Raw genomic sequence first — 22,681 nt, 5'->3', positions numbered from 1 at the left:
GTACCTGCAGCCGTCACAACCTATGGGTCCTATGCGGTATTTTTTAACTGAGGTTCGCAGCTTGCAAGACTTCGTCTGCCCTGTGGCGTTACGCTGCTTCTGCTAGCCGTTCGAAAGACGACCTACTGGTCGTAGCATCACCGATTTTATACTAGTTACCACACGACTTTTTTAGAACTCGCTATAAGAAATTAGTCTCTTAACGACTGACGGCGAAAGTAGTAATAATGGCAATTCTGGTAACCGCGATCGGAAACGGAGGTGGCAGATCGAAGATGAGTAGCAGCAACAGCAACAACAACGGCAAACAAAGGTGCAATAACGCTACGAACTACCTGATTCTCTTCATGCACTAACTTCCAAGACCTATTCAAATAACAGTAATGATATGAAGCGAACAACAATGACGAAGATCTCTGCCAGCCGCGCTTTTCTGCCCTGGCTTTTGGCGCAGTCCAAAAATCCGTCGTCGACATGTTCCGGAGGCATAAACCCCACTCTCTAAACCTTCGATACAGTCATCATTAACACAATCCGACACTCAATAACTTGTGGGCAGATTTCCAAGGCGCACTCACAGCTAACTCACAGCTCATAAACATGAACACATAGTGATCCTATTTTCCACGTATATGTCATATCGAAAGCTTTATACCCTCACAAAAGTCACTGTATGGTACACCTCAATACTCCGTTTGGGTCACTTGTTTGTTTCTCTGCACAAATCTTTCACAACGAACACGGGGCGTTCAACCGACGCTTTAACGGGCGGGAACGACAATGTGTTCCTTCCCCGCACAATCAAACCAGCGTTTGTCCTATGCTCATGCTTATTTCAGCTGGTGGTGAACGACAATGGTCAAGGATGAGGAATGCCTCTTTGTGCTGGTGTATTCCGAAATATCCTCACGTAAGAAGCACTACAAACTGCTTGCTCTCGCGGGGGGAGTTCACCCGCGTGAAGTCTGAGCTGACTGGTGATCGAATGCTCTTCTTACGCCGTCACTCTGTCTTACTAACGGCCTATTGTCTTGCGCTCCGTTTCTCCATCTATGCGACTGTCGATTGGTTTATCTAATTCGTCTGGCTGTCTTCCCGGTATCGTTTGCCACAGCTGATTGCCTGGCTGGCTATGTTTTTTCCTTTGTTTGTTTATGTATGACGCTCTGCTTCTGAAAGTGAATTAACAAAGATTAAGGTGTCATAGGAAACGATGAAACGTATGGTTACACTACCGTCTTCCCTTAATTAGAAGAAAAACGTATTTTATAATTGCTAGCACGAGTCTGATCAAGGTTCAAGCTGAAAGATATAACACATACACATGCACACGCACCCTCTCCTACAATCTCTTTGGTGTTTACTTCTACACATATCTATGCAATGACCTGCAGAAATGCGACCTAACAGAGTCGACACAAATGGCCACAACAGATGCCGAAGTACAGGCGAAAATGTCTGGCTGACATCGTCCCTCAGAGCTGAACTCAACGACGAAACAGTCAGCAGCGAAAGACTTTCTAAAGCGTCGTATCCTGCCGACCCCACAGATGTTATGTGCTGTTTCATATTCTATTACAAAATTCTTTCAACACTTAACTAATACGAGGAGTATTGTGATCCCACAGAACACGATAAGGAAAACGAGTCGAAGAGTCCCCAAGATCTTGTTCTCTACCGGCTGCATCCTTCGCCCACACAGCAGACGAAGATCACACTTCTATTCAGTCAAGCTATTTACCACCTATTCATTCTGTGGATAAAATCGAATTTGGTCCAGCTATCGTTCTAGTCGAGTAAATCGACACTGCCCTTCATTGCCAGAGGACGACAAAACAGCAAGAGATGCGACAAAACGTCTCACCTCTCAGGGAAGTAGTGTGGATATAACGTGAACAAACATAGTGGATTATGCCAATTGCACTACCTAATTAATGCTTCGAATTTTACGTCCCAATGCTGCCGTTGGGCATTGTTTCAGATAACAGCCGTACCCCCGTCCACACTGTACGACCCCTCGCGACTCTGACGGACGAGGCGGGCCGTGACCAAAGCACATATACATACAGAGCTAAGAGGCATATCAGCACAGATTCACACTATTCGGCTGACGGACTCAATCGGTCATTCGCCCGTTCAAGCGGACATCGTCGTCGGCAAGTCTCTGTTACCATTAGGAAACGAACGATCAGTCAGGTCAGTGCCGCTGGCAGATCCGATCTGTTAAAACCTGCAGGTCTGAAACTCTAACAGCAGTCGCTGCAGATGGTGTCGTTATACAGAACGATATAAATTCAACACTGTTCCGCCGACGGCTTCAGCTTCCGATACGCCGCTACGCTATTACACGACCAGTTTTATTATGGTGGTTTGAGGCCATTTGTGCGTGGCTGATCGCCGCGATGGCGCCGGTACGTCTTGAGGTCACTCGCTTCAGCGGTCAGGAGCTGTTTCTCCCGTCGACAGATAGTTGCACTGACAGATGGACGGACAAATAGCATTTAACAGATGCCGCAGGATTAGCACGCGTTTGCCGCGTCAACAGTATCAAGTGGAAGATCAACAATAAATTGGCTTGGCGTCAAGGACGGACGAAATGTATGGACGAACAGGCGGGTTCAGAGTTTTCACTGTTGTTTGCTAACGCACGTTGCTTACGGTTTATAGCGTCACATACATATTGCAAGTGATGCCGACTCGGATTCGAGCTTGCCAACAGCTGACCCTGTTGGCTCTGGCTGAGTGAGCGGTTATCTTCGCGGTTGACCCTCTCTGTGCTGTTCTCTGATATCGACAAGGAACAGATGAGTTAAAATGGGCATATACGGCTATTATATAACAGGCGAATAGGCCTGTGTGAGGCAAACGGATTCGAATGCATTTAGCAGTGATAGAAAGTTACCATAAGTATAGCTAAGGATCGAGGTTTTTGTTAGTTTCGCGGGCTTGTACACCCGCCAAATCACTGAAGGATGACGTTCGAATTACAAGAAGCACCCAGACAAACTAATAATATTACATCATGACTGATACGCAAGTGTTGTAAACAACTCTTGCATTCGACATAGTACTCAATGTACTCTTAAACGAGCTCCGATTCTTCATAGCCAGATAAATATGCCAAAAGTCTATAAATAAAAAACAACCGTAATAGAACAACACTCCATTCAACTCGAAAGCATTATTATTCATCCGCGATGGACACTGTGACACATAAAACCACCGTGAAACTCGCGACCTAGCACAGTTAGGAGTACGCTAGAAGTACGAAATGGGCAACGATTTCGCGCCGCTACGGAATTTCGTAGCGTTCGCCCGACCGGCGCTCGATATTAGCAATGTACCGCTTAGCATTCACATGTAGCGATTAGGGTCGGGAGGACGGATGGGGTTTGCTCGTTAGTCAAGCAGCACTTCATTGTAAATGAAGCTGGTGTTGAGTAGACGAGCAAGGCAAACCGTTAGGCACCAACTGAACTAGTAACCGATCAAGATCCAAAGACCAGCACCTCACCTAATCTATAGCACATAACACGCACCCGAATTCATAATATCGCAGCGCTTATTATGGTGCCCGCTCGAGCGCCATAACGAGTGCACGAGCTTCGGTCAGCCTCAGAAGAGATCTATTAATGCGCGAATTGGAATTAACCATCAACAAACCGCTGAAGCACCAAACAATAATGAAAGATATATTTGATATCCTGGCCAGCCAGGATGTAACAGCGTCCTGAGCAGCGCAATAAAACTCAGGTCATTCCTCAAGAAACGCAACGTTGTTCACAAGCAATTCCGCTTTCGGGCCGCTTTTCGTCCCGTTGTCGTCTTCGCAGTAGCAACAGCGGCGGCGGCGGCGGCGGCGACGGCGACGGCGACGACGACGACGACGACGACGACAGCGGCGGCGGCGACAGTAGCATTAGAGGCGCCGCAAAAGCTGCAAGATCGCTCGCTGCATCTTGCCCCCTACTGCTATCTTTGTATCGCCGTCGTTAATATCGCTATTGTTGGCATTCGTACCGGACTCATAAAGCTGTCGCTGTCCCGTTGCAATAGCGGCAGCAGCTGCCGCCGCCGCCGTCTCTCGGTGATCCGACCTGATTTCTGATCCTGTCCAAAACGGCGACGGCTTATACTGGCAGTTCTGTCGGGATGAGACGGAACCTAAATCAATTCAGACGAGTGGAGCTGAACTTCGACCGCAGCACCGTATCACAACTATAATTGTCTAACCTGATCAGCTCGGCTTTATCTAGCCTAACTGTAGGGGTGTACAGACAGGAACAGTTCCTGCTGCTGCTGCTGCTGCTGCTGCTGCTGCTGCTGCTGCTGCTACTACTACTACTACTACTACTACTACTGCTACTGCTGCTGCTGCTGCTGCTGCTGCTCTTACTACTACTACTACTACTACTACTAGTACTACTACTACTACTACTACTAGTGCTACAGCAGCATCAAACGGCCGTGGTGGACAACTGCTGTGGCGCTTTGTTATCTTCTTCAGTCAACATACAGCGTTTAATCTGGCTGTTCCCACTGTTCGGTCCTATCCGCTCGGCGAATCGACGAAATATATATAGGAGTCGGCGAAGACGAACGGTCGGACCAGGACAGATAGACTCCTGGCAAAATCCCTGTCGCTCGTGCGGTTGCTGGTCTCACCACTCGCACTAACTAACATCAGAAGCAGAACTCGCAATGGCAACAGTTACACGGACGACAACAACAGCAGCATCAATGGCAGCAGCAGCAATAGCAGCAGCAGCAGCAGCAGCAGGTTTGTGTTTGTCTTCGTCGTCGTTGTTGTTATAATCGTCGTTCTCACTTGTCGCTAGTCGTTGCCGTTTCCCCAGTTCGTGTCTCAAGTCAACACACATCATCCAGTTGCGTAACATTCACTCATCTACTCACTGTCGATATTGCAGAATACACGCATCACATCAAAATACATTCATCTCTATATAAACATATATATGTACACATATACATACATGCACATGTACACGGAGAGCGATCTACCAGTGATCTCCGTCGTCTATGGCCGTAATATCAGTAGCAGCAATAATAGCTCCAGCGCTAGCAAAATACACTCACTAACTAGCTCAACAGTCCAGCCACTACCATCAGCAGCAGCAGCAGCAGCAACAACAACGGACACCATTCCCAGCAGCAACAACGAATGCGACAACGATGATTGGTGGAGACGCAGCAGCAGCGGCAGCGGTGGCGGCGGACCGTAGACAACAAGCACACACAACAGCATCACCAACAGCAGACACTTTATCTACATAGATAGCATAGTAGGACACAGCCTTTGTTGCTGTGGCGACTACATCAGACAGCTAGCGCCACACACCAACCGACCGACCGAGAGCAGCCAGTCGGTCAATCTATGTTCCTATGTGACAACAACAACAGAAGGCTCTGCTGCGTTTAACCTATGCTGTACGAGTACGACGTTGTTGCTGTTGCTGCTGCTGCTGCTGAAACGGGGCTGCACGGTGGCGGATGTTTTCACCGCCGCCATCTTGGATCATCGCATACGATCGCAGCGCCGCCTCCGCTGCTGCGGCCGCTGCCGCTACTCGCAATGACAGTCGTGGCTACGACCTATGGATGTCGCTGTTGTTACTGATCCGTTGCCGCGGCCGGTGGTTGTTCGGCTGCGGCGGCGGAGTCGGAGTCGTGTGAGGGTCCCGAAGTCGCGAGACACACGAACAAAGACAGCACATAGCGGAGCAGCAGCAGCGGCCGCGGCGGCGGCTGCAGCAGCAACGGGTTGGAGTCAGTGGCACAACCACCATCACCATTGTGTCGGTGCGCTGGCGTTGTTAGCTGAGGAAGCAGCAGCAGAACAGGCTGGCCGGCCGACTGGTCGCAGGAGCAGCAGCAGAAAAAGAAGAAGCGGTAGCAGCAGAAAAAGAAGAAGCGGCAGCAGCAGCGCACAACGACCATTATTATTATTGGGTAGAGTGCGCTGCGGTCGTTCGTATTGGGTCGTCTACTTATCGCTACTGCTGCTGCATTGGCGGATGTTGCCGTAGTTGATGTTTTTGATGATATTGACGCTGTCCATGTTGTCGTCATCTAGAGCTCGGCGGCTGCGCAGTGGCACGTACCAAACGGAGTACGGGCACAACTCGGTGGCTATGCCGCTGATGACTGTGGCGCCGCCATGGGCTGCAGCAGCGACGGTGGCGGCGCCAACTGCGTTCGGCGCCGAGCCCTACGCCTTCAGTGGGTCTATAAGGGGAGGCTACATGAGAGTGTCACTACGCACTGACTGACTGTGAGCAATCGCCGCTTATTGAGCTAAAGTGCTCCTGCTGCTGATGATGATGAGGTGTACACATTGTTTTTCCTAACAAAAAGAAAGTGCTAAATACGCATCTTCGACACTGAACGGTAGAGTTGCGCGCGTCTGGATGTCTACGCAGTATCCGGCCGGCCATTGTTTGTTTGTAAACTGCCTGATTAGATAGTGTCGCCCCCTACCGTAGATAACGCGACGAATTGTAGCTGGAAGCATTGTCGAAAATCTGACTAGTGCTGGGGTTGTTGCTCTCGGGTTAGCAGCAATAATGAGGAACTAACAACACTGAGCAACAGATATATAAACAGAGAAAGAAAAACTAAGTAAAAGCTAACTGGAATACACACACACACGCAAGAGAGTTATCGATGATAAACGACGAACCACGACGACATCAAAAGCATATACATATTTATACACATATATATACATGCTCCCACGAGGACCTACGAACCAAGATAGCCGCCGTCAAAAAGAGAATTTGTGAGCTTTATTAAAGCACGGGACAAGCGCGCAGACGCCATCGTCGCAGCGATAGCAGGAGCAGCAGACAACGAGCGCCAAAACGAGTGCTTGTCTATGTTCTGGTGAAAACACAACAAACATCGTCATTGAAATCATCGCATGAGCGATGAAGATTATGATAGACCTGATAATTTTTTTCTGGAAGACGCCAGCATCAAAAATGCTCTCAGTTTCATGGTTTTGGTACTGACGGTATGGGATGGACAAGGGTCATTTCAGTTCATCGTCAGGGCAACGGCCACGCGGTTATGGCGCGCTATCCACGGTTGACGATGTAATGGAACGAAGGACTGCTGACTGGGTCGCTAGGATCAGCGTATGAGCATCCAGAATAGATGCTGTTGTTTGTCATCATTGTCTACACCAGTAACACACACGACAACGAACTATTGAACTGCGATACCGCCGGCGTTAATCAGCAGATCGCGTTAGCGGTAAAGTTAAACCAGTCAAAGAACAGCGCGGGCAAGAGTTCCGCTGGGTATCCCTTACCGTTATGCAATGTATCGCTGTGGCTATAAAGACCATCGTAATGATATTGATGGTAAAAAGGCATCATAGTCCGCGGATTGCTGCGTAGTACTAATTAGCCGTTATTGTTCAAAGAGATACTTCTTCAAAATCGATTTTTAGTACTTCAATTTCATAATCATGGACAACTTGTCGATGTGCTTGTATGATGATTATATTATGTGGCGTTCCAAGTAGACTCCTGTCGCCAGGAGACAATGCAGCCGAGGACGCACCGCTTACAGCATATGAATTGGCGTGGCGTTTTGCTTCAGTCTATGCGAACAAGTTTTTCTGAATGGAATCTTTAGTAAACAGGTATAATTTTCTAAAGTTTGTCTGCTTATTTTAAGATTTTTTAGCATTTCTTGCCATCCTACTTTGATACAACAATATGATCAATCTGCTTTGGCGTGAGTAAACAAATTTAAACGATCTTTGAGCTAGTGAAGACTTGGAAGAACAAGTTTTATCTGATCGTTATAATATTTGGTTTTGCCTTTCAGTTATCTGAGCAGACTTAAAAATAGCGACGGAAAGATTAAGCTCACTGACCGACCTAAAGCCATCCATAGTCTGTCTCTGTAAGTACAACATTGCTTTCAATCGATTTCAACGACATTGCCCTATCACATCGGTTTGAAAAGGATCGCTCGTTCACTGTGCGACATAACGCGTGACCAACGAGATCATATGCATGTACGGATTTTTTTATTTGAAAATTACATTAGAGAGATCTATCTAGTTTCGTGGCAAATGATCTAGCTTCAAGTCAATCCTGGGCTAACGTCCTGATGACGTCCTCGTTCGTATCTCCAGTCGGCTAAGGCGGTCGAACCATCAACTCAGTCGTCCATTCGTTGTCAAGATCAACCAACATTATCAACTAGCGAAATCTAATTGACATACATAGACCGAGTCGGCATTTAACCGACGTTACAAACACCTTCATGGAAAGACGGCAGACTACATTAAAAGAAGAGAGACAATCAAAGAAGTCGCATTAACGGTAATTAAGTTCGGTGTTAATAAAGGATGACAATAGCAACAAGAACTATGGTAAATAGCGCTGTTTTCTGAGCGAGATCGCATGTGAAGAGGAAGAAACCACATATGTGTTCTAATTAGTAACCAGCTAATAGCTTTGTGTCCATAAGCAGTTGAAAAGTCGTAAATTTGGGCAAGGGAGGACAGTGTCTGGTATAATAGGTCAATCACCCTGCCGCCCCGCAGCTGGCCAAGGCTGTAGGGCATGGCCAGTATGACCCAGTTACGACGTGATCGGGTCGCGATACTCTGATACCCTTCCTCTTTTTTTGTTTTCACTCTCAATATCGATATTCATCTTCATATCCTTGCGTCATTTGTATGTGCTGCTATGATGGGTTACCATTATTATTATTGGAGAATGGCCGCTACCGGAAAAACAACGAATGGTTGACTGCATCATCGATGCAGTCGACAGGACGCGCCGGAGCATATCCGACGGCTGCATGAGAGAAGACGGAGCCATTTTGAGGCTATGGCCAGCGACTAGCGTGTTGCTGTTTATGTTAGATAGGAAGTTAGTGAACACAATTTGCCGGACGTCTGTGCGCGTATAACGTTTCATTGGTAGAAGAGGAGATACCTGTTACACGGGTCTATAGTCCTAATTAACGATCGTCTATAAAATAAGACCAATAGGGCCCAGCCAGTATTTAGTACACAAATAGCTGTCCAAAGAACACCACGGAGAGAACACAAGTCAATCAAATAACTTGCCTAACTTAAACGAGCTCGACTTAATGCGACAGACTAAGTTAAGACAGTTTTCTGTATTGGAGTATCAGGTGGATGATGGTGGTTCAGACAAATTTTTTGTTTTTTTTCAGCTGTGAACAAGGGTTATTGTAGACGTTTTTTTTTTTATAAGGTGAATAGGGGCAAATGGACATGAATTTACAAACAATAATATAGGAACGAATATAGCTGGCTGATCGCTCAGACGGTCTATAGAAATCTAGTATAAAGGTCCAAGTAGGCAAAATAGCTGCAAATCTTAAATAGAAAAATAACTTCACAGTAAGTTGTCGGCTTTACTTTGTGGTGACACCCACAAGCAGGCGAGTGTGCTCCCACGCCAACAACTGGCATTGTCTGATTGAGTGTCTTGCATACATTGAAATGAGTGTGAAAATAATACTCCTTTACTTGTCTAACTATGCGGCTAGATAAATAAAGATTTAACAAGAATATAAAAATTCTGCTATTCATTAGTTCCGAGATTATTTCCATTACGAAAAGCTATTTAGGCTAGTCGATTGTTCTTCAAGTGAACTTTCGACATTGACCAAAACAACTCAGACGCTTCGAACGAATCAAAAGACATATCCCTACATTCGACCCTATCAGTCGTTCACCGATACATAGGCCACTCCGCCACTATCAAATCCACAATCTACCGAATCGATCGTGTGTACACCGTACGTCAGGTTACCCACGCCTCGTAACCTCCACTGTCAAAAGAGCACGACTATCATTTCGATCCAGAATTATGATGGACTATTGGATTGTGTCTCATATGTGACGCACCAGTCCCTGCGCGGAACCGCTTTTAATCCAGGGCCGATTTTTATGGTTCGTCGTTTGACCGCCGCAGTCGAAACAAGCCACAAATCTCCGGCGATTTCGAGTGGCTTTGCGTTGTACTGCGCGGTAACATCCGAGCGAATAGACAGACGGTCTAGTTACGAGTCAAGGACGTCGATTTTGTTGTATTCGTTTGTTTGCACGTAACGCGACTCTGCGCCCGCACCCGGTGCAGTATTGGCTACAGCGGACGCTGTAGTGGCAGCAAACCCCGCCTGTGACAGTGAATGTCTAGACGACGGAGCTGAGCGCCATTAGACCATGCGCTCAGACAGCAGACGGCCAGCTGCTTCTGCTACAGACGCGCACAAGGCGCAGATCTGTGGCTGAACGGAAACAACAACAGAAACACCAACAACAACAAAAAGAAAACACGGCCACGAAAAAAACGTAGCGCCTGTTTCGTCCCTAGTGTATAAACAGAGTATTACGTGACTAGTAGAGGGATTTGCAGCGGAATAATCTTCATGACATATGAAAACAACAAGTACGCTAAACAAATCAAGCTGCAATCGTAGAGGCACTTAATTCGAGTATCGGCTCAAGGTAGTTATTTTAGTCGTGCTTAAATTGAAGCCAGTGAATCACGATTGACACGTATAGATATAAAGCAAAGTTACATCATAAGATTATGTAGCATTATTTTAGTAATACAACAATAGACGGCGGCACTACGCTCTTAAGCGGCGTACACTGTTGTTGATATGACCAGGAGGCACTAAATGCTATGAGAGGGAGCGGTTGCAGCAGATCTTTCCGTAACGCTAGGACTGGCGATGCTGGCAGTTGCTTTCGAGGCGATTCGTTCACTAGCTGTAGCGTAACGGATCGGGTCGGCGGCCCATATCGGTCTGTCTGAACCGGTTGAATTGAGCAGGACAGCTCTGCAATCAGACCCAGTCACTAGCCGGAGTATGGTCGTGCTACTTGGTCTGTAGTCGCAGCCTACATGCAAAAGGCGTCGTTTGGTCACCGACGACTAAGGATGGTCTGGCGTCGAGTGGACTGTGAACTGTGTGGGGGACAGTGGACAGGCAAAAGTTGATCGGTGTCGGATAGGGCCGATTTGGATCTGGGCGGCAAATCCAAGGCCGTCCGTTGTTCGCCATCCGCGCAGTTCGCGGCGACCGAGTGTGGGTATGGTACAACACAGTGGTACACGGCACAACACGGCATGGCACTGCACGCGACTGCCTGACTCGTTGGCAGGCGGGCGGGCGGGCGGGCGGTCGAATGCTCGGCCTCTGGGCCGACTTAGTCGACTGCCAACAGGAACCGGCCGACGAGTCCGAGTTGGTTTGTGGATAATTTTATCGAAGCTCTAGGATGGCACTCACCACAGGGCTCGGTCGCTGGCAGGCACCACACACAGTTTCGCATGCTCGCTATGGCGAGTCCCCTGGTGGCGGGTGCTGATTGGCCGACGGCTCGCGGGAGAGGTCCGCTATTGGCTCATGGTTAGCCGGTGACGTCACGCGCAGACACACACCATCAGTGGCTGCTCACCGCCGGCCAGTTCGCTTCCTTAAAGGCTGTTGCCCTGTCAGGCAGAAACCAAAGAACCATTACGCGGCTGGCAATGTTTCGCCTGACCTGAACAGCAACAGCGGCGGCGGGGACGGTGGCGGTGGCGGCAGCGCTGCTGCAGCTACAGATGCTGCCAGTGGTGCTGTGTACGACAGCGCTTGCAATGGCGGATTGCTAGGGGAACTGTTGTCGAGGTGATTGCACGTTGCTTTTGCTGCCGCTACCGCTGCCGAAGCCCCTGCCGCCGCCGCCGCCGCCGCCGCTACAGTTCCAACTGGAGCAGCAACGCCGCCGCCGCCGCCGCCGTCGTCGTTAGTCCAAACAGCGACGAACGAAACGGCCTGGCAGCTGATACTACCCGCCCGAATGGTGAAGCGATGGGAGGGCTAATACGCATTTGGTCTGACCGCGATAAAAGCTGCGGGAGTAGCAGCAGTGATGGCGTAAAGAAGAAGAAGTTTGCGTGCCTCATAGCCTTAGAGCATGAGGGACTTGGGGCCGACATTGTCAGAACCGTCTAACAATAATAACTCAGCTGAACAGCAAGTGAGTAGACGTCAAACATGGGACAACTTTCTCTGCCGGCGATTGCCGATTGCCATGAAAGTGTTAAATGCTGCGGTGGTCTCTGGAGAGGCACCGCGTTACATGGGGGCGGAGGGAGGGAGCATTTAGTGCGACGAAGGTGCGCGAGGCTCAGCAGGGTTGAGGCTGAAGCTAAATAGACACAACTCAGACTTAGAGACGATTTGCAGACGTAACGTTTATGTGAGACAGGACTCCGTATGGACTCGTCCGTTTCATGTGTGGATGGCCAAATCGCTAGGTTAGGCTAGACACCTATGTTACAGTGTGATCAAATCGTGGAAATGAAAAACGCCAGTATTTGGATACAACTAGTGAAAAGGTATTGACTCGAAGGGCTAGCTACATTAAGCCTGAAGATCTGAAATTACTGCTCGGTGAGGGATTCGCAATGGGGTGGTGATGTTAAGGGAGAATGATTGAGTCTAAAGGGTTAAATCTAGTAAACGTATTAACGAAAGTTCTGCATATTTCTCGTTTAGTGAAATGCTGAAATTGTGTGAAAAAATGAATCAAGGAAATACAAACAGTCAATAAATTAATTAGTAGAATTAATAAAAAAAGCTACGTAATGACGCTTGTAGCCACTGCAGGGATCTTTCCGCATTTTCTGTAGCGTTTGCCAAGAACATAATGCATAGAACGCGCGCTTCAGAACAAAGCATCCTTTGTTACTGCCACAGGTGTATTGTTCACCCTGTAAGGAACGATTAATGTATTAATTATTTATTTGTTTTGCTAATTTATGAGTACCTTTTAAGGTGGTCTTTGGCGAAATGTTTGATCTTCAGCTTATGGTCGAAAAAAATGCGTCACGAAGAATGCTTCATTCAAGAACCGGGCCTCACACATCGAACCTGTTACCTCACTGCTTATACAGCTTTTTGACGGAACAAAAGGGGCGAGAGATTACAGTATAAGAAACGACCTCAGTTTCTAGTGCTCAAAGGAAGGGGTCTTGGGGCGGAGCTTAGTTTTCTACGAACAAAAGCTATTGTGAAGTTATTGAAAGTTTGATAATTACACACAGCGTTTCATCTTGGGATAGCAAATTGACAGACGTTCAAGAGTGTTATTAATTTGCTATGTCGACAGATATAATTAGAAACGAATTAACAGACATTAATTAATGCCTTAACCCAGGCTTTTCGACGCAGGATGAATTGTCACGGAGTGTCGTCTGCTACGCGTTGCGCTTAGCCCGCTGATGCAGCCGCCCGGCTGATTTGCGAAAATTGCGGAACATACAGAGATATTGCTTAAGAAAGCTAGTGAATTACAGCTCCACCAAGTGGATGTATATATTAGTCTAATAATTTATAATACAAAAAAATCCCAAATAAATTGGTCCCATTCTATTAAAACCTAGCAAGTTAGAAAATCAAGACAGCAGACAATTTACGACGATGATTTGGGCTATTGTCCCAAAATGGACTTTACGCTCCTTCAATTGGATTCCTATGTCTACTCAGTAAGTGTCATTCAAGTGACGGCCGGCGTATGTGTATGTATGCATACATGAACACGAACAAGTTCAAATACAGCCCTCTCGTGTGTCGAGCTCTCGATCGGCGCATAAGTTTCGCTTAGGCGTTACTAAATACGTGAAATATGTTTACGTGTGGTATATATACAAATATGTAAATAGAGAATTTTATCTTTTAGAACAATCAGGCTTAACAATCGTGAATGCCTTACACTGGGAGCTTCTTTCTTTTTTCAATAAAGGGGCACATAGAAAATTGCGTAGTTGCGGATATGTGGTCACTATTAATGATCAATTTATGGTAGTCAAGTGGTTTTAACATAGTGCTCGCTTAGGTTCCGTTAGGACATGAATCAAGGGCAAAATTCGTTGAGAAAGCGTAACAGACATAATTGTAAACTGTATACAGTAAAAAAAAATCAACACACAGGACGCAGCTACACTATTCCACAACTGGTTGCCCGCTCTTATCAGGACAATGAATTAATCTAGCTTAGTTTTTACCTAATCCAAAAATGAATTTTTTTGAAATTTACGCAAAGAAAACTGGGTATAGGTTTTGAAAGAGTTCATTATGAACGGAGGCAGGAAAGCGAACATATCGATCGTATATTTAACTTATGGTCATTCTTCAAGGAACTATAGGAAATAGATCTGCTTCTACTGTCAAAGAAAAAACATTAAAACGGAAACGAATCTATCTTTGAGCTAATATATGAATCATCTCACCCTAGATATTGCAGTAAACCCAAAATCTTTGGAAGCTGCGCGCCGTCCTTTTGGCGATCACTTACTTACATCCAAGGACAAGCCGGTAAAAAGTACAAGCGAGAATATTTTTACATGGTCGATCATCAGGGGATGCTGTTTCTAGATGATGCTCGTATGAAAAATTTCACATCGTGCTTTAAAGAACATAAGTTCCTGCACTTTTTCTTTACACGGGTTCAACTCAACAAAACAGGATTTTATCAGGTGCGGCTGAAATGAACGATTTTCATCAAATCAACGCTTTTATTGAAGCTAGATATTTCAGATATTTATGCACCATTCTGATGTCTCTTAAGTCTTGCGTTATTTCACTACACTAGTAGGTACGATAACAAAGTTTAGTGACTAGGGATGTAGAAATACTGTAGAATGCCAGTAAATGAATAACCACTTACATAGTTGATACTTTGTCAAACGCTTGATTATTACGATTACTTTTTTACATAATCATTCCATCACTTTCAAGAAATTATTTAAACAAGGTAGATAGCAAAAATATAAAAATAACAAAAAATAGATCTTCTTTCTTCGAGCATGATTTCCCGCTATGCGGCACTTCTTATTAAATCTTCTGTTTTTAATCAGGATGAATTTCCGTACGTGAGCCCCTGTGGGGTCGAGATGAACTATATTCGTTGTGATGATGTTCCAGTCGTGTTCACTCACTTGCTGCCTGAACACAATCTTCTTTTGCATAACCATGCTGGTACGCGACTACAGGTAGGAACCCTGATACAATTGTAATAATAACAGATAATCGTTATAATTGGTTAATAAAAGAAATGATAATTATTGTAATATTTGTAAATATCACCACTAAGTGGCTATCTGTACGTTCTGACGAGGTTCTATATAATGTACGTACTAGAACTCCGTTTGTATAAAGAGTATTTTGTTATGTTATGCATGTCTGCGTAGCGGGTATCCATTACCAAACTATTGTTTGCATATTCTTTGGCTCGCATTGTATTGTTTCTGCGCCACATGTATGTATTTTCCGGGCTGCGTGCTTATTACTGTTAGCATCTACGAAGCTCTGAGTTTCTATTAAAAAAAAATGACCAAGCGGTACATTAGACTCCTCTCAATGGAGTCTTTTGTGATTCGCATTTCTACCACTATAATAAACTTCAATTGCCTTACCACGTACGACATCTCATGCCATTGCCATTAGAATACTTCGTCATGAACATTTTAATTTTCGACATCCCTGCTCTGTAACCCGCGAAGATTCGAACACAGCTTTTGCCATAGTCTCAGGTTTTTACGCTACTCATGTTAAGCTCGCCGCACTCTTTCTATTACTTTGTCACAGCTTCTTGTTTGCCAGCCGTTGGGTTTCTCCTATTGGACTGTTTCCATTGACCCCGCTTCATTGTTCAAGTCATTCGTTGCTTGGCTTAGTCATAGTCGTAGTACACCGGGGGCCCTGTTCTCTGTATCAATTAGTCCGGGCTCTCGTTGCCTCGCTCACTACTCTCATGTGTTTCTTTTTCAAGTTTATTCAGCTATTTCGAGGTGAAACTGACCTTGGTGCTTATTCAAAAATCCATATCGACTGCTAGAAAAAGCAAGCAAGTGAGCAACGTGATGATACTAATACTTTCCAGCAATACTGAGTCGTTTCCTCAGGCCCATTTCGTCCAACTTCATGATCGACTTCAATGACAGAGAGATATTAAACTATTTTTTAAAAAGTTTGAGAAGTTTGATGTTATATCTGATGCGTGGAGTTCGAGAAGCTGGATTCAATTTGTTCATTCTGTCTATTCTATTCTCTCTTGACAGACATTGTAATGTCTCATAAACACTTAATCATAGTAAAGAGAACTGCTCAAGAAGGCCATCGATCAACCGGCTCCGTCAGGTTCGATATGAGGAAGGTTTTGATATATTATAAGATTAAATCTATTTTCACAGACATGTTTTTACCATTGCAGCTTTTTGTTAACTCAAAATAGTATGCACGGTACTGGCGTATTGTTGCGTCATCTCCGTATCATTAATACAATGTATGATACACAAAGCAAAGACGAATCGATTCATTATCCGCATAGATCTTAAACATATTATTGTGCCAGTGAACATAACTGGTGTAACCGGATTGTGTTGAAGAGAAATACATTTGGAGAGAATATGCTGCTGCCACATAGGCAACAATGGAACTGATTTTTAACAGCTCTTAAAAATTTACCGTTTCAATTTCCCTATTATTATGGCAGTTATCTAAGCTTCTCGAAGAAAAACTTACTAAAATTTGTCTGTAGAGCTAGTTGATTGCAGTTTCAGTTAGCTATCTTTAATGGATGACCAAAGGAATGGTTGGTACTGGCGGTACGGCTTCAAAATGTTTTGCTATTTTTCAAGGTGCCATTTCAGCCCGAAACGCTTTGCATGGTAGCGAAAAATGGCCGGGTTTACCACCGAGGACCACCTCGACAAGGTGGAGTTGGCCTCGTGGCTTCAAAATTGGCCATTCAGTTGAGCAAGAACTTTGAATTTGCCGACAATCAAGGAACGGCAATAGCATACATTCATAATGGGCGAAGAATTGAGCTGGATGGCGAAACCGAAAAAACCCTAAATACAGTTCCTCATTATGAAGGAGAAGGGAACTGAGTAATATATAAACGCTTACAAATATTACGGTTCTCTTTCTTTTTTTTTGCAATTGAAACAGCTTTATTTACTTATTCTACTGGAAGCTGCTACTGGTAGGGGATTTATGGCAGTAATTATCGTGAATATTTCGTGTTAAAAGAAATAGATTGGCCTTATGAAATATATCGTAGAAACGTCTAAATTTAAAGTAAATAGGCAGCATATAAAACATTACGTTTATTATCACATTTTAATGTGTACACATACATAAAAAACAGGAATTATAATCGTAGGCACTGTCCGTTCTAATAAATAATGTCATGGTAAAAATAAATCTCCTTAATTTTGGCCATTGGTTTGAGCATGACGTAGACAGCCAGGCTGGAACAGGTAATTTCCTAACCTTTGACGTTATGGAGGGACCGCAAGACGCGCCCCCGGTTGTTAGACTTGAAGGCTCTCCACCGAATCACACAAGGAGTCCATGGTATCGTGTCGCTTTCTTGTAGCTTTCGTGCAGCGGCCTCCATTGCACAATTAATCGATCAACAAACGGCTTCATAAATCGTGCCGTCAACGAAAGCGTTTGTACCCGACAGAAACTCTCCACGAAGATTATCACAGGCCGCTTTAGGCAAAACACCTAGAAAAAAATATTAACAAGTACGATGAATGTTGATGCTGGTTAATTTACTTGTTGATTGATTCATCCAATTGTTTAAACACAGGCCATACATTAATTTTCAGACTAGTTACAATGGTGACCCTATTTAACTTGAAATCTTGGTTTATTCAAGTGACATGTGTTAAATTTTGCTTTAGCCAGCTTAGTAAATGGTAGTCTTGGCACTATTGCGGTGATTGTGGCTTACACTTGAAGAACAGCCTGTAACATAGGAGGTACCTACGGCGAAAACGAACGACCACAAAATAAGCGGTATACAGATTCCTGGTCCGTTCGCCACGAGAACGTCGGGACGATGCCACAGCAGAATGAATGGAGCCTAACAACAAAAACAACATATACATGGAAAAGTTAGAAAAAAAATACCTAGGCTTCTTTGTTATAACTAGCGGATAATGTGACCAGGAAAAATGCGGCAAGCATACTCATACAGTTACAAGTCCGAAATATGGCCTAATAATACCGGGCTGACTGGCAGGTTACCAATGAAAGGTCTTCAACCGATTTATATCGTATATTGGTACTAAAAAATGGTAAACATTTTTAGCTGATGTAAGTCAAGGTGTATAAGTTTGAAGAGATCTCTGCATTAGTGTTTACTGCATTGGCCCACAGTGTTTATATTACAGATACAGATGGATGGCTTTCTGAATTGCTCTGAATTTTTGTCGCTTTCTTATTTGTGGTACCACGATACAATCTAAACATACCTGAAACAGAGGTAATGCCGCAGTAAATGGGACAGTAAGTAAAGACTGGTGCACTTCGCGAATTCGCGAGATCGGTAAGAGAACGTAGTCTTTGCGGCGGCCTACACAAACGTTTATATATATATATATATATAGTTATTTTTCTTTATATAACCGTAAAAAATTACACGATATAAAGGCAAATTTTCAGTAATCACAAGCGTATCAATATAAAACGACAGCGACAGTATACAATTAGTTTTTAAAGCTGATTCAATAAATTTACGCCGTCTTGTCAGACACTGCTTTGTCTACTGAAGAATGGAGCATTGACAGTGTCTGAAGAGCATTTTTATGTATAGCAGTACTGTTATAGCACATCTTATGCTAGCTTACAGCTATAGTAGCGTAAGTGATTATCAGGGTGTAAAAAGACGCCATTAAGGCCGTTCGGTAAATTAAAGTGCACGGCGCAACAGTGAAAAACATAAAAAAACTTTGTCTTCCAGCAACAAGTCCAATAGATCTGGCTTGGTCGAATGAACTGTGGCTGTGAAACGAGGGTAAACGTCGTTTAGCTGGTTGGCTTAAAGATTGTACGTATTGCTTCTCACACAGTACAAAAAATGTGAAAAAACTGAGACGCATATTGACAATAGCTCTGAATCTATATATATATATATACATATATTCTACTTACTACAAATATAATTGATTCTTTAGCTTGTTGCCTTTCTGTTATTTCTGTTAGTCCAGTCTAAAATTGACGCGAACTGTGAATTGGTGGAGTAATTCCAAGCATCTATGTTGTAACGAATAAAAAAAAAGACAGATCAGCGGACCCCACAATCCCATGGGGAACGAATCCACACCTAAGGACTTAAAAAAGGTTTCGTGTACTTTATAATTTGTAAATGCACTCATATACACTTTTAATTAATTTCGCAACAAAAGAAGAACATCGATTTCAGCGGCGTCAAAAGTTACAGCCGATATTAGAAATTTTAACGAAGTTTGTCTAGCAAAATTTCTAAACAAAACTTCTAACAAAATTATGTCGTTCTGAATCATTCTTCTTCGTTCGTTTGTTTACCCTTCGCATTTTTTTTTTAAATACTCTCTCCATAGCCTAAGTATTAGAACGTATTACCTTCAAATTGTATGGCTCTGGTGGCGCTTAACTGGTCGTTACTGCCGTGTACGTAAAGCCGCGGCGAAAAGAGCAGATAGTTAAGATCGGTAAGAAGGTGGAACATTTCTGTTGTGTGGCCACCTGAAATGAAGTTCACATCGGCACGAATGAATAGAGCCAATATCGCGCACGGTGTCATTTGCCTGCTAGTTTTTCTGTCTCTCTTTTGGTGAGTATGATAGAATTAGTAACGGAACATTAAGATAGTTAGGACCTATAATAAAGATAGTCGATAATTATAATAAAACAGAGACGAACAGGTCATAGTGCAATGTATAATAATAGTTCTGGCGTTAACATGTTTATTAAGTTATAAAAGAAAACATTTTTCCTTAAGGTAAATTATGTAAATACGCACATGTATACTTGCACAGGACAACGAGTATTCATGTTGCTTACGAATTAGCCAGATTTAACTTACCAGAGCCGAGAACGAACATTGCCTTACATGGCTTTTTCATATTTGGTTTGTATTTCGTATTTGACAAACGGAGAAACGTCAGGGTAATGCGAAATATGATGAAGCACAAGGCCCAAAGCATGTATTGCTCCCACCCACTGCGTAGAGCTTCCCACCAGGCCATTTCTTCGATGTCATCGAACCCATTGTTTGAGTTTGACGCTAATAGTAGAATTAAAAACAGAAAATCATGCACAGTTAAAACGATCAGTAGCAAGCTAAAAATGCAGTTCGTAGACTATGGGCAATGGAATGAAACAGAAACAAAATTACGATCAATAACGTGATGACTTCTTTTATTCGTTACGAAGACGCTCCTTTAAGAAAGTACACTTTCTTCTGTATTAATTTATTATTAACTAATGTTAAAAGGGTTTATAGTTATTTGAATCGTTGACAGGACTCGCCACAAGGATTTCAACGTACATAATTTAAGCTAACAATCGGAGTAACATGGAATTAATTAGCATTCTAAGCCAATTATATAACGACGTTTTTTCTTTATATCAGAATATTATTATTTTTAAAACAAGCAGATGTATTTTTAGGTAAGAAATAGTAAATAAAACGCTATTGAGCCGTTTATTCTTTCTTATCGAATTTGCTGTAGGTGAATTCCTCTAATATTTTTACGCTACGTTTAAGCTGGCATCAATGTAGATCATAGAATTTGTATCAACTTGAACGGGTCTGCTCGAGACATATAAAGTTTTGTCTGTAGTTATTTACATCACGCTGGCCTGTCTCATTTAATTGGCACAAAAACCTACCATACGCATGCCAACTAGAGATCATTGTTGCGTTTTTATGTGAGACCCTTTATTAAATCACTTTTGCATACACTACAAAAGTAAAAGCAGTCACAAATCTAATTAATTTGATCCTATTCAAGTCACTTACGTTCCAACGGTCGTTCACTATGAACGACAGGCTGGTCAGTTATTAAATCTCCATCCATGCTATAGGTTTTACGTAGACATACGATATGAAATGTTGAGCTCTAGCATCGCGTTTAATATTGAACAAAAAAATTACACTGTAATGGCCATTAAAATGACTCACTTCAGTTCAGATACCGGTCGCCCTCGGCTGCGTGAGGCCCCAATCGAACGCATCAGAGTGTCGCCATATTTGGATCACGAAAACAGCATCTCTTTACAGAGAAATTATTTTGTGAACTTGTAAGTCAGCTTTCCCACTCTATTTAGGTTACAACTCAGCCCTCTGCTTACGCGTTAATAGATTTCAACAAAATAGCAGCGAAATATTTATTATAAAAAAAATTTAACGTGCCCAATTTTCTCTAGCCTTCCATGCAATGCGTCTATTCAGCGCGGCCCTTTCTTTGTCTGGAGTCCAAGGATCACAATCGTCGACGAATATTTTTCAAGCAGACGACAGAGACCGTGTGTGTGTGTGTGTGCACGTCTGGTGTTCTCATAATTTGAGGCTTGAGGATGGTTGAGAACAAATCAAACTCGGTTTCTACAGAAAACCAAAAGAAGAATGATCCAAAGAAGCCTGCCGAGGCAAAGGAGCCTGAGCTGGTAAGTCTATATAGTGTATGAGTTCTCCTATGCAAGGGGCCGCCGCCTTTGAGTACTGTTCCTAGCAACACCCTACTTTGGCTACCGACATTTTGGGGTCCTGTCAGCTAGCAACGTCGCACAAAGTTGCCGCATCATTGCCCCGTTGGGCATATGGGCGCCGACTTGGGTGGGCTAATACCCATTAGCCACTGAGTATCATCGATTTAAAAAAAAATTCATCAGTAATTGGTTGGCAACACGTCTTCGTCTACAACGGATACATTGGCGGGCGGGGATTAATGTATAGTAACGCTTCAACTGGGAGTCAGCATAAGATGTTCGTTGCTTTAGCTGTTGGAGTATGAGAATGTCAAATCTTATTTCTAGTCATATTCGAACAGATTCCTATTGTTAGAGACTGGGGGCAATTCAGTAGCCTCTTATTCCGCTCTCTGTGTACGCTTAGCATACTGTATAGTATGATTATTATGGGACAAAAGCAGTGTACGGGAAAAGAGGTTCAGTGTGTATTTGGGGCGTTTTGCATCCTATATACGTGTGATTGCTTTAGTAATTTTATGAAGACTTCTAGCAGTGCTATCAACCGAAAATCACACCCATTTGCATTCAGATGGACGTTAACGATGAGCTTTACAGAAGCCTGGAATCGGATAGAGAGAGAAAAAGTTGACCGGTTTGTAATGTTTGTCCCGACAACCATCAATTGGGTTCATATATTCTGAGGTCACTGTGTTTCCACCCACCCGTTATTTGTGCTACCAACATATTTACCCAAACTAAACTAATTTGCAAATAAAAGAAAATGTAGTAACGCTACAATATTAAGAAAATAAACATTTAGAATAAAAATGTCGTGCTATGGAAATCGAAGTACTAATCAAGCTTTTGGACGTATCTCTTCTTTAAGTGCCGTCTTGGCTTCAAATGTAGCTGTTGTTTACTTTCGATAGCGATGTTTATATGATATAGGAAAATCCAGGGATAAATTCGTTAAAGGTCTTAAACTTCATTCAAATTTTAATGTCATTCTTTTATATACAGCGTTTTGCGTTAACTTGCAGTAGTACAAATTCGTATATAAAAAAATGTCAAATATTAAAATAAAATATATTTTTATGTTTATATATATATATATATATATATATATATATAT

The 22,681-nt window shown here is 43.6% G+C and overlaps 4 protein-coding genes and 1 long non-coding RNA gene across 10 annotated transcripts in view; 3 read left to right on the top strand and 2 right to left on the bottom strand.

The window, feature by feature from the left end:
• LOC111263331 (uncharacterized) overlaps positions 1 to 5,540 on the bottom strand; it is a 28,095-nt gene extending 22,555 nt beyond the window's left edge. The window contains exons 1-2 of the mRNA XM_086969557.1: positions 5,453 to 5,540; positions 2,678 to 2,784 (exon numbers count right to left, since the gene is read on the bottom strand). Coding sequence (XP_086825683.1) covers positions 2,678 to 2,784; positions 5,453 to 5,540 — 195 coding nt within the window. The remainder of the gene's footprint in view (positions 1 to 2,677; positions 2,785 to 5,452) is intronic.
• A 96-nt stretch (positions 5,541 to 5,636) lies between these two features.
• Positions 5,637 to 8,415, top strand: LOC111263335 (uncharacterized). Its single transcript, XR_002682162.2, has 2 exons — positions 5,637 to 7,669; positions 7,858 to 8,415. It is a non-coding gene; the product is annotated as an uncharacterized LOC111263335 (long non-coding RNA).
• A 3,452-nt stretch (positions 8,416 to 11,867) lies between these two features.
• On the top strand, positions 11,868 to 16,997 carry LOC111263334 (UPF0598 protein CG30010). 4 transcript variants are annotated; one of them, XM_022838309.2, is made up of 5 exons: positions 11,868 to 12,055; positions 12,856 to 13,565; positions 14,315 to 14,555; positions 14,937 to 15,071; positions 16,719 to 16,997. In XM_022838309.2, exons 2-5 carry the CDS (start codon positions 13,501 to 13,503, stop codon positions 16,968 to 16,970), a joined length of 693 nt encoding a protein of 230 aa, XP_022694044.1. In that variant the 5' UTR covers positions 11,868 to 12,055; positions 12,856 to 13,500; the 3' UTR covers positions 16,971 to 16,997. The 4 variants fall into 4 exon arrangements, with proteins under 4 accessions (XP_022694044.1, XP_022694043.1, XP_022694046.1 ...); XM_022838308.2 differs by having other exon boundaries at positions 11,868 to 12,416; XM_022838310.2 differs by lacking the exons at positions 11,868 to 12,055; positions 12,856 to 13,565 and adding an exon at positions 13,583 to 13,598.
• A 179-nt stretch (positions 16,998 to 17,176) lies between these two features.
• Positions 17,177 to 21,132, bottom strand: Alg14 (ALG14, UDP-N-acetylglucosaminyltransferase subunit). 3 transcript variants are annotated; one of them, XM_022838306.1, is made up of 6 exons: positions 21,041 to 21,132; positions 19,940 to 20,140; positions 19,477 to 19,599; positions 18,348 to 18,448; positions 17,861 to 17,956; positions 17,177 to 17,595 (listed from the first exon to the last, which is right to left on the bottom strand). In XM_022838306.1, the coding sequence occupies exons 2-6, from the start codon at positions 20,100 to 20,102 to the stop codon at positions 17,422 to 17,424; spliced, it is 657 nt and encodes a 218-aa protein (XP_022694041.1). In that variant the 5' UTR covers positions 20,103 to 20,140; positions 21,041 to 21,132; the 3' UTR covers positions 17,177 to 17,421. The 3 variants fall into 3 exon arrangements, with proteins under 3 accessions (XP_022694041.1, XP_022694040.1, XP_022694042.1); XM_022838305.2 differs by having other exon boundaries at positions 20,879 to 21,098; XM_022838307.1 differs by lacking the exon at positions 18,348 to 18,448 and having other exon boundaries at positions 20,879 to 21,099.
• A 228-nt stretch (positions 21,133 to 21,360) lies between these two features.
• Rpn1 (regulatory particle non-ATPase 1) overlaps positions 21,361 to 22,681 on the top strand; it is a gene marked incomplete at its 3' end in the record, with an annotated part of 3,983 nt that continues 2,662 nt past the window's right edge. Inside the window, exon 1 of the mRNA XM_022838319.2 lies at positions 21,361 to 21,525. Within this exon, the coding sequence (XP_022694054.2) occupies positions 21,436 to 21,525 (90 nt within the window). The remainder of the gene's footprint in view (positions 21,526 to 22,681) is intronic.

This window comes from Varroa jacobsoni, unplaced genomic scaffold, assembly GCF_002532875.2.
Source record: "Varroa jacobsoni isolate VJ856 unplaced genomic scaffold, vjacob_1.0 scaffold_758, whole genome shotgun sequence".
NCBI classification, from domain to species: domain Eukaryota; kingdom Metazoa; phylum Arthropoda; class Arachnida; order Mesostigmata; family Varroidae; genus Varroa; species Varroa jacobsoni.
This window is presented reverse-complemented; position numbering and strand designations above follow the sequence as displayed.